Raw genomic sequence first — 12,500 nt, forward strand, 5'->3', positions numbered from 1 at the left:
TGGTTAATATAATATCACCAGTATGGGGTAATAATATGGGGTAGAGGGCATTAATATCACCAGTATGGGGTAATAATATGGGGTAGGGGGCATTAATATCACCAGTATGGGGTAATAATATGGGGTAATAATATGGGGTAGGGGCATTAATATCACCAGTATGGGGTAATAATATGGGGTAGGGGCATTAATATCACCAGTATGGGGTAATAATATGGGGTAGGGGGCATTAATATCACCAGTATGGGGTAATAATATGGGGTAATAATATGGGGTAGGGGGCATTAATATCACCAGTATGGGGTAATAATATGGGGTAGGGGGCATTAATATCACCAGTATGGGGTAATAATATGGGGTAGGGGGCATTAATATCACCAGTATGGGGTAATAATATGGGGTATGGGCATTAATATCACCAGTATGGGGTAATAATATGGGGTAGAGGGCATTAATATCACCAGTATGGGGTAATAATATGGGGTAGGGGCATTAATATCACCAGTATGGGGTAATAATATGGGGTAATAATATGGGGTATGGGCATTAATATCACCAGTATGGGGTAATAATATGGGGTAGGGGCATTAATATCACCAGTATGGGGTAATAATATGGGGTAGGGGGCATTACAGTTTTTTTCAGTCGCTAACAAGCGTTTGTCCAACCAGTTCAGAACTCTAAATACAGTTAGCACAGCATCGGTCTTTCGTGGCCATACCATTCACACATTTCATGTCGTTTTCACACGATATGCAGTCAGGGAACACATTTCCACAATGCTTACATTTTCTTACAGTTTTTCTCGATCGTTTTGATACCTGTGTCAACTCTGAAATCACACTTTCAAAACAGTTAACACCCGAGTCTGAACAAAAGCACTCTGGACAAAATGACACATTTTGCTTGCAAAAGGCTGTTACTCTCTCAAAACACTTAAAACATGCAGCAAAAGCAAATCTTGCCTTCAAACACTACAACTTGTTGCCAATTAAAAAACACTCTTTAATCAATCATTACACACTGGACAACAAAATGCAAAATCTAGTTCTCAATTGTTGCTATGTTTGTTCCATTACTTTCTCATTTTTCTGGTAGGCCTATCAGAAAAAAACTGAAAAGACAAAATGTACTGAATAAAAAAATAATACATTCATTCCTCCCAAGATGTAACTGCCATTGACATGTAAGACATACAGTAAATACCTAGCAAGATACAGTACATTGAACTACAACTTGTAATTTTTCATCAAAATAGACCTACAGTAAACACCTTTTGTACTGTTTTCTCCACCAAATAGGCAATACAGTACTTTGTCTAAATGTGCATTAGATCCATACTTGCAAATAGCAACACAGAACAGACATCACTTATGTATAATGAATGATTGCTGATTGAAGAATTGTGCAAAGGAGTTTCACACAGGTGTATCAGAGATTCAGACTTATGCAAGGAATCTATACCACCTGTGAAAAGATGTTTTCCTTTTGTTTAGCATGGGAAAACCAATAGAGTTTGGGGCTTTTGAATGACACCTGTGTTAACTGATTTGCAAAAGGGTGTGAGAAATGTGTGAAGCCAATGAAAATGTGTGAACACATTCGCAAGAGATGACTTCTGCTGTGCAAAGAAAGTAGTCATGAAGACCAAGTGGGTTCTAGTTTACTTAAGCAGGTAAAAGCAATCGAGAAAAACTGTAACAGACAAGCTACTGTATACCTCCCAACAAAATTATGGATTGTTTTTGCAGTATTTACGAATGTTAACACACAACATCCCACAATAGCAAAAACAATATTCCAAACCTTAGATACAGTATAAAAACCTCTGCTTCTGCAATGATATCCGTTCAAAAACAATATATCTCAGCTGATAATAAACAAACAATTGAATAATTGACACACAATTGATTTATGTTGGGTAAATTGGGCCAACCACAGCTGATTCCAGTCTGGCTTAGACTCAGTGGCAGGGGTTATTTTCTTCTATTACACGTACACAGTAAAAGGAGGACTTTGAGGAGTAATGTTTTTAGAAACAGAAACATAAAAAGACAAACACTGTAATGTCTGGACGAGGAAGAGTAAGAGCAAGGGGCCCAGGGAGAAGAGCAGGAGCAGTGAGAGGAGCAGTGAGAGGAGCAGGAGCAGTGAGAGGAGCAGGAGCAGGGAGAGGAGCAGGAGCAGTGAGAGGTGCAGGGCCAGGGAGAAGAGCAGGCCCAGTAAGAGGTGCAGTGAGAGGAGCAGGGCCAGGGAGAAGAGCAGGGCCATGGAGAAGAGCAGGCCCAGTAAGAGATGCAGTGAGAGGTGCAGGGCCAGGGAGAAGAGCAGGAGCAGTGAGAGGTGCAGTGAGAGGAGCAGGGTCAGGGAGAGGAGCAGGAGCAGTGAGAGGTGCAGTGAGAGGAGCAGGGTCAGGGAGAGGAGCAGGGTCAGGGAGAAGAGCAGGCCCAAGGAGAGGTGCAGTGAGAGGAGCAGGAGCAGGGAGAGGAGCAGGAGCAGTGAGAGGAGCAGGAGCAGTGAGAGGAGCAGGAGCAGTGAGAGGTGCAGTGAGAGGAGCAGGGAGAGGTGCAGGAGCAGTGAGAGGTGCAGGAGCAGGGAGAGGAGCAGGAGCAGGGAGAAGAGCAGGAGCAGTGAGAGGAGCAGGAGCAGTGAGAGGTGCAGGAGCAGGGAGAGGAGCAGGAGCAGGGAGAAGAGCAGGAGCAGTGAGAGGAGCAGGAGCAGTGAGAGGTGCAGGAGCAGGGAGAGGAGCAGGAGCAGGGAGAAGAGCAGGCCCAAGGAGAAGAGCAGGAGCAGTGTAGGGAGAAGAGCAAGGTAGAGGTGTAAGAATGGTGGTGGCATTCCAAAGGCTGTAAGAACTGTTGTCAGTGATGAAATTCGTGCCACTATCATTGACCATGTAATCAATGCGATGTTGATGAAAACATGTGGCCTAACCCTGAAGATCCTGAAGATCGCAAAGATTAGATACAGTCATGTTGTGCTTTGCTTTAGCTCCCCCTTTTTATCTGGGCTTTTTGCTGTTGTTTTTTTGTTCAGAATGCTCGTGTGTGTCATGGATATTTTGTTCGCTGTAAGCAATACTGTAAAACTTTTTCTGTTCTATCATACTGTAAACAGTATTTCTACTGTACCTCCTGTAGTAAACAGTAAAGAAAAAATAAACTGATTGCTTTTTACTGGAATGCTTTTGAATGTGAACATAACATGTGGACATACAGTTCCCAACCAAGAAATTTAGTGTAAAACTTGCATGCAAATAGCAGTAAAACTGAAACATAAAAGTCAGTTTTTGTAATGTCAACAATAGCCAGTATTTTGAAACCTGGTGTACTTTGATTGACTGCATGTACCTTGTGAAGTGAAAACAAGTGTTATTCTTTGACAGAATAATTTCATTTTGAGTCAGATTTCCAGTGTTTTGGTAAAGTTAGTGTGTGCAGAGAAATATGTGTTAGTAATATATTTAACAAAATGTGTTTTTGAGAAGAAAATTATCCATTTGGCCATTTGTGTTTTGTAGGTGTGAGTCTGTGTTAAGAGTTCTGAGTAAAAAAGTATCTGAAGTATGGGTAAAAACTGTAATATCACCAGTATGGGGTAATAATATGGGGTAAAAACTGTAATATCACCAGTATGGGGTAATAATATGGGGTAGGGGGCATTAATATCACCAGTATGGGGTAATAATATGGGGTAGGGGCATTAATATCACCAATATGGGGTAATAATATGGGGTAGGGGCATTAATATCACCAGTATGGGGTAATAATATGGGGTAATAATATGGGGTAAAAACTGTAATATCACCAGTATGGGGTAGTAATATGGGGTAGGGGGCATTAATATCACCAGTATGGGGTAATAATATGGGGTAATAATATGGGGTAGGGGGCATTAATATCACCAGTATGGGGTAATAATATGGGGTAGGGGCATTAATATCACCAGTATGGGGTAATAATATGGGGTAATAATATGGGGTAAAAACTGTAATATCACCAGTATGGGGTAATAATATGGGGTAGGGGGCATTAATATCACCAGTATGGGGTAATAATATGGGGTAATAATATGGGGTAGGGGCATTAATATCACCAGTATGGGGTAATAATATGGGGTATGGGCATTAATATCACCAGTATGGGGTAATAATATGGGGTATGGGCATTAATATCACCAGTATGGGGTAATAATATGGGGTAGGGGCATTAATATCACCAGTATGGGGTAATAATATGGGGTATGGGCATTAATATCACCAGTATGGGGTAATAATATGGGGTAGGGGCATTAATATCACCAGTATGGGGTAATAATATGGGGTAGGGGCATTAATATCACCAGTATGGGGTAATAATATGGGGTATGGGCATTAATATCACCAGTATGGGGTAATAATATGGGGTATGGGCATTAATATCACCAGTATGGGGTAATAATATGGGGTATGGGCATTAATATCACCAGTATGGGGTAATAATATGGGGTATGGGCATTAATATCACCAGTATGGGGTAATAATATGGGGTAGGGGCATTAATATCACCAGTATGGGGTGGAGGGGCAATAATATGGGGTATGGGCATTAATATCACCAGTATGGGGTAATAATATGGGGTAGGGGCATTAATATCACCAGTATGGGGTAATAATATGGGGTAGGGGCATTAATATCACCAGTATGGGGTGGAGGGGCAATAATATGGGCTGGAGGGGTAATAAGGACACAAGGCAATGGGGCAGAATCACACAAACCCACCTCTGGAGTTTTCACCTCTAGCTACTGTTGGAGTAAAGACAGAGAAGCCATGAGTGGACACTGACACACACACACACATACACACACTGACACACACACACACACACACACACAGACACACATAGGGTGTGTTCGAAACGGGTAAAGTTGCTGCCTTTTAAGATAACTAACTGGGGAGCAAGGCAGCAAGTGCGGTTCGAAACCGAAAAAAAAAATTGTAAGCTAATTTAGTTTAACATCAGGCCTTTGCTAACGTAATACCGTAGTGTTAACCAAAGATTCTAGAGTGCTCCGCTCATTTTTAAAAGAGGCATTTAATCCAAAGTCATGTCTAGTGAGACAGCTCTCTATGTAGGGAGGGAGGCAGTAGGCAGCTGTCTCCCGTTTCGAACACACCCACAGACACAGGCCCACATCATGCTATAGAGCATGTGCAAGGCTATACACTGTATAGAGCACGTTCAAGGCTATACGCTATATAGAGCACGCTATAGAGCACGTTCAAGGCTATACGCTATATAGAGCGCGTTATAGAGCAAGTTCAAGGCTATACGCTATATAGAGCACGTTCAAGGCTATACGCTATATAGAGCACGTTCAAGGCTATACGCTATATAGAGCACGCTATAGAGCACGTTCAAGGCTATACGCTATATAGAGCGCGTTATAGAGCAAGTTCAAGGCTATACGCTATAGAGTACGTTCAATAGAGCACGTTCAAGGCTATACGCTATATAGAGCACGTTCAAGGCTATACACTATATAGAGCACGTTCAAGGCTATAGAGCACGTTATAGAGCACGTTCAAGGCTATACGCTATAGAGCACGTTATAGAGCACGTTCAAGGCTATACGCTATATAGTGCACGTTCAAGGCTATACACTATATAGAGCACGTTCAAGGCTATACGCTATATAGAGCACGTTATAGAGCACGTTCAAGGCTATATGCTATAGAGCACGCTATAGAGCACGTTCAAGGCTATACGCTATATAGAGCACGCTATAGAGCACGTTCAAGGCTATACGCTATATAGAGCACGTTCAAGGCTATACACTATATAGAGCACGTCCAAGGCTATACACTATATAGAGCACGTTATAGAGCACGTTCAAGGCTATACACTATATAGAGCACGCTATAGAGCATGTTCAAGGCTATACGCTATATAGAGCACGTTATAGAGCACGCTCAAGGCTATACACTATAAAGAGCACGTTCAAGGCTATACGCTATAGAGCACGGTCAAGGCTATACGCTATATAGAGCACGTTCAAGGCTATACGCTATATAGAGCACGTTCAAGGCTATTCGCTATATAGAGCACGCTATAGAGCATGTTCAAGGCTATACGCTATATAGAGCACGTTCAAGGCTATAAGCTATATAGAGCACGTTCAAGGCTATACGCTATATAGAGCACGTTATAGAGCACGTTCAAGGCTATACGCTATAGAGTACGTTCAATAGAGCACGTTCAAGGCTATACGCTATATAGAGCACGTTCAAGGCTATACGCTATATAGAGCACGCTATAGAGCACGTTCAAGGCTATACGCTATATAGAGCGCGTTATAGAGCACGTTCAAGGCTATACGCTATAGAGTACGTTCAATAGAGCACGTTCAAGGCTATACGCTATATAGAGCATGTTCAAGGCTATACACTATATAGAGCACGTTCAAGGCTATACACTATATAGAGCACGCTATAGAGCACGTTCAAGGCTATACGCTATATAGACCACGCTATAGAGCACGTTCAAGGCTATACGCTATATAGAGCACGCTATAGAGCATGTTCAAGGCTATACGCTATATAGAGCGCGTTATAGAGCAAGTTCAAGGCTATACGCTATAGAGTACGTTCAATAGAGCACGTTCAAGGCTATACGCTATAGAGCACGGTCAAGGCTCTACGCTATATAGAGCACGTTCAAGGCTATACGCTATATAGAGCACGCTCAAGGCTATTCGCTATATAGAGCACGCTATAGAGCACGTTCAAGGCTATACGCTATATAGAGCGCGTTATAGAGCAAGTTCAAGGCTATACGCTATAGAGTACGTTCAATAGAGCACGTTCAAGGCTATACGCTATATAGAGCACGTTATAGAGCACGTTCAAGGCTATACGCTATAGAGCACGGTCAAGGCTCTACGCTATATAGAGCACGTTCAAGGCTATACGCTATATAGAGCACGCTCAAGGCTATTCGCTATATAGAGCACGCTATAGAGCACGTTCAAGGCTATACGCTATATAGAACGCGTTATAGAGCAAGTTCAAGGCTATACGCTATAGAGTATGTTCAATAGAGCACGTTCAAGGCTATACGCTATATAGAGCACGTTATAGAGCACGTTCAAGGCTATACACTATAGAGTACGTTCAATAGAGCACGTTCAAGGCTATACGCTATATAGAGCATGTTCAAGGCTATACACTATATAGAGCACGCTATAGAGCACGTTCAAGGCTATACGCTATATAGAGCACGTTATAGAGCACGTTATAGAGCACGTTCAAGGCTATACGCTATATAGAGCACGCTATAGAGCACTTTCAAGGCTATACGCTATATAGAGCACGCTATAGAGCACGTTCAAGGCTATACGCTATATAGAGCGCGTTATAGAGCAAGTTCAAGGCTATACGCTATAGAGTACGTTCAATAGAGCACGTTCAAGGCTATACGCTATATAGAGCATGGTCAAGGCTATACACTATATAGAGCACGTTCAAGGCTATACACTATATAGAGCACGCTATAGAGCACGTTCAAGACTATACGCTATATAGAGCACGTTATAGAGCACGTTCAAGGCTATACGCTATATAGAGCACGTTCAAGGCTATACGCTATATAGAGCACGTTCAAGGCTATATGCTATAGAGCACGCTATAGAGCACGTTCAAGGCTATACACTATATACAGCATGTTCAAGGCTATACACTATATAGAGCACGTTCAAGGCTATACGCTATATAGAGCATGTTATAGAGCACGTTCAAGGCTATACACTATAGAGCACGCTATAGAGCACGTTCAAGGCTATACGCTATATAGAGCACGTTATAGAGCACGTTCAAGGCTATACGCTATATAGAGCACGCTATAGAGCACGTTCAAGGCTATACGCTATATAGAGCACGTTATAGAGCACGTTCAAGGCTATACGCTATATAGAGCCAGTTCAAGGCTATACGCTATATAGAGCACGCTATAGAGCACGTTCAAGGCTATACGCTATATAGAGCACGTTCAAGGCTATAAGCTATATAGAGCACGTTCAAGGCTATACGCTATATAGAGCACGTTCAAGGCTATAAGCTATATAGAGCAAGTTCAAGGCTATAAGCTATATAGAGCAAGTTCAAGGCTATACGCTATATAGAGCACGCTATAGAGCACGTTCAAGGCTATACGCTATATAGAGCGCGTTATAGAGCAAGTTCAAGGCTATACGCTATAGAGTACGTTCAATACAGCACGTTCAAGGCTATACGCTATATAGAGCACGTTCAAGGCTATACACTATATAGAGCACGTTCAAGGCTATACACTATATAGATCACGTTCAAGGCTATACACTATATAGAGCACGCTATAGAGCACGTTCAAGGCTATACGCTATATAGAGCACGCTATAGAGCACGTTCAAGGCTATACGCTATATAGAGCACGTTCAAGGCTATACACTATATAGAGCACGTTCAAGGCTATACACTATATAGAGCACGCTATAGAGCACGTTCAAGGCTATACGCTATATAGAGCACGTTATAGAGCACGTTCAAGGCTATACGCTATATAGAGCACGCTATAGAGCACGTTCAAGGCTATACGCTATATAGAGCACGTTCAAGGCTATACACTATATAGAGCACGTTCAAGGCTATACGCTATATAGAGCACGTTATAGAGCACGTTCAAGGCTATATGCTATAGAGCACGCTATAGAGCACATTCAAGGCTATACACTATATACAGCATGTTCAAGGCTATACGCTATATAGAGCACGCTATAGAGCACGTTCAAGGCTATACGCTATATAGAGCACGTTCAAGGCTATAGGCTATATAGAGCACGCTATAGAGCACGTTCAAGGCTATGTATGTGTGTGTGTGTGTGTGTGTGTGTGTGTGTGTGTGTCTGTGTGTGTGTGTGTCAGTGTGTGTGTGTGTGTGTGTGTGTGTGTGTGTGTGTGTGTGTGTGTGTGTGTGTGTATGTGTCTGTGTGTGTGTGTCTGTGTGTGTGTGCGTGTGTACGGGTCTCAGTAAAAGCAGAGGGGTCACAGTGCAAAGGTCACCTTTGTATCCCTGGTCAGTCTCTCGGAGGTCGATGACAGTGATGGGCTTGAAGCTGAGGTCCCAGAGGCGAACGCAGCCGTCACGGCCCCCAGTGGCAAAGCCCTCCTCACACGCGTTCATACTGAAGATCCCCGACTGGAGGAGGAGAGAGAGGAGAGAGAGGAGGAGAGGAGAGGAGGAGAGGAGAGGAGGAGCGGAGAGGAGGAGAGAGGAGGAGCGGAGAGAGGAGAGTAGGAGAGAGGAGGAGAGGAGAGGAGAGGAGGAGAGAGGAGGAGCGGAGAGAGGAGAGTAGGAGAGAGGAGGAGAGGAGAGGAGAGGAGGAGAGAGGAGGAGCGGAGAGAGGAGAGTAGAAGAGAGGAGGAGAGAGAAGGAGCGGAGAGGAGGAGAGTAGGAGAGAGGAGGAGAGGAGAGGAGGAGAGGAGAGAGGAGGAGAGGAGAGGAGGAGAGAGGAGGAGCAGAGAGAGGAGAGTAGGAGAGAGGAGGAGAGGAGAGGAGAGAGGAGAGAGGAGAGGAGAGGAGGAGAGGAGAGGAGGAGAGAGGAGGAGCAGAGAGAGGAGAGTAGGAGAGAGGAGGAGAGGAGAGGAGAGAGGAGAGGAGAGGAGGAGAGGAGGAGAGAGGAGGAGCGGAGAGGAGGAGAGTAGGAGAGGAGAGGAGGAGAGGAGAGAGGAGGAGAGGAGAGGAGGAGAGAGGAGGAGCAGAGAGAGGAGAGTAGGAGAGAGGAGGAGAGGAGAGGAGGAGAGAGGAGGAGCGGAGAGAGGAGAGGAGGAGAGAGGAGGAAGAGAGGAGGAGAGGAGAGGAGAGAGGACGAAAGAGGAGGAGAGAGGAGGAGAGGAGAGGAGGAGGAGAGGAGGAGAGAGAGGAGGAGGAGAGAGGAGAGGAGGAGAGGAGAGGAGGAGAAAGAGAGGTGGAGAGAGGAGAGAGAAGGAGAGAGGAGGAGGAGAAAGAGAGGAGGAGAGAGGAGGAGAGAGGAGGAGAGGAGAGGAGGAGAGAAGGAGGAGAGGAGAGGAGGAGGAGAGACAAAGTAGAAGGAGCAGATACAGAGGTGATTAGCACCTGTGATTGTATCTGTAAACAAACATCCACCCCCTCACACACACACACACACACACAAACACACACACACACACACACACACACACATCACACACACACACACACAGACACAGACACACACACACACACACACACACACACACACACACACAGACACACACACACAGACACACACACACACACACACACACACACACACACACACTGACACACACACACACAGACACACACACACAGACACACACACACACACACACACACACAGACACACACACACACATACACACACACACACACACACACACACACACACTCACCCCGTGTGCGGCCTGGATGGTGCGGAGCAGGCTGATGGTCTTCCACACGTAGATGTCTCCGTTGAGGGTCCCTGAGTAGGTGAGCTCGTCACGCGCACACGCCAGACACAAGATGGTCTGCAGCTCCCCCGCCTTACCGAACACCCCCCGCCTCGGGGTCAACGCGTTCCCACACAGAGTCCAGAACTGCACACACACACACACACACACACACGCACGCACGCACGCACACGCACACGCACGCACACACAGACACACACACACGCACACACACACACACACACACACACACACACACACACACACACACACGCACGCACACACAGACACACACACACGCACACACACACAAACACAGAATGGTTATGTATGCTAGTTTGATACACACACACACACGCACGCACGCACGCAGGCACGCATGCATGCACGCGCGCACACACATACACACGCACACACACACATACATACACACACACACACACACACACTCACACATACACACATACACACACACACACACACACACACACACTCACACATACACAGAATGGTTATGTATGCTAGTTGCTAGTTTAGACAAGGCAAACGAGGTGGTGGAATTGCCTCCATTCTCTCAAACAAATATAGCTGCACTAGAGTCAATTTTGGCGAATTCGCTTCCTTTGAGTATATTGCCCTCACTCTGAAGGCTGACCCAGCTGTACTTCTATTAACCTTATACCGCCCTCCTAAACTATGGACTGGCTTTCTCGACCAGTTTTCTGAACTTATGTCGCTCATCATCACTAGCTATGATCGGATAATTGTAAATGGCGACTTTAATATTCATGTCAATAAGACAACTGATGCTAAAGCCAGTAGGTTCCTTAATGTGTTGGACAGTTTAGAGCTAAAGCAGCATGTTACAAGACCCACCCACAACCTTGGCAACACCCTCCCTCGATCTAGTCATTTCTAGAGGGATAGAAGTCACAGACCTATCAGTAAATGATATAAATATGTCTGATCATTATTGTGTATCTTTTAATATAGTAATACATACTCCAAAAATTCATCCCGAAATTGCAATCAAATCGCGACTCTTGGACATTAGAGCAGAACAGCAGTTCATAGCTCTTATAGACTCCATAAATTTAGATATTTTACATCATCCCATTGATCAAACGGTAGAGGCTCTCAATCCTGAATTAGGCGCTCTGCTTGACAGAGTGGCACCCTTAAAGACTAAAAAAAGGCCCTGTAGCAAACTGACACCTTGGATGAACGAAAATATCCATGATCTAAAAAGATCATGTAGAAAAGCTGAGAGAACATGGAGAAAAACTAAGTTACAGGTTCACCGTGCCATTCTAAAAGAAAAAATAGCAAATTATAATAGAGCTATTCGGAATGAGAAAAGGAACCACTTCTCTAAGGTAATTGCTGAAAACAGTGTAAACTCTAGGGTGTTGTTCTCCACCATTGATAGGCTATTGCATCAAACACCTTTTGATACACTCAGTCAGGCATCCTCTCTAAGATGCGAAGAATTTGCAGACTTCTTAAAAAACAAAGTCATTTCTATAAGGGAGGCTATTGGTAACACAAGTAATATGTTTGATAGTACACCTAAAAACAGCCCCCCAAAATTAAGGTTCTTTAGCACTATTACTCAATCTGAGCTTGGTAAAATTATAACTCAAACCGGCTCCTCAACATGTGTTTTGGATCCAATCCCTACTAGATTCCTCAAAAATGTATATATAGCTTAGCTCCCTTTATTCTCAAGGTAATAAATACATCATTAGAAACAGGTATATTTCCAACTGCTTTTAAAACCGCTGTTGTGAAACCTTTACTTAAAAAGTCGAATCTTGACCATACCAATCTGAGCAACTACAGGCCTATATCAAATCTACCGTTCCTGAGCAAAGACCTTGAAAAAGTCGTTTGTAATCAGTTAAATACCTTCCTCAATGAAAACAGTATCCTTGAAAAATTCCAATCAGGTTTTAGATCAAATCACAGCACAGAAACAGCTCTAGTAAAAATAGTCAATGATCTTAGACTGGCTAC

General features: G+C 44.0%; 1 protein-coding gene across 1 annotated transcript in view; it reads right to left on the reverse strand.

Annotated features, from left to right (window-relative positions):
* eml5 (EMAP like 5) overlaps nucleotides 1-12,500 on the reverse strand; it is a 150,142-nt gene that overhangs the window by 127,308 nt on the left and 10,334 nt on the right. Inside the window, exons 5-6 of the mRNA XM_042086033.1 lie at nucleotides 10,446-10,631; nucleotides 9,075-9,210 (exon numbers count right to left, since the gene is read on the reverse strand). Coding sequence (XP_041941967.1) covers nucleotides 9,075-9,210; nucleotides 10,446-10,631 — 322 coding nt within the window. The remainder of the gene's footprint in view (nucleotides 1-9,074; nucleotides 9,211-10,445; nucleotides 10,632-12,500) is intronic.

The sequence above is a fragment of the Alosa sapidissima genome, chromosome 1, assembly GCF_018492685.1.
Source record: "Alosa sapidissima isolate fAloSap1 chromosome 1, fAloSap1.pri, whole genome shotgun sequence".
In the NCBI taxonomy this organism is placed as follows: Eukaryota; Metazoa; Chordata; class Actinopteri; order Clupeiformes; family Clupeidae; genus Alosa; species Alosa sapidissima.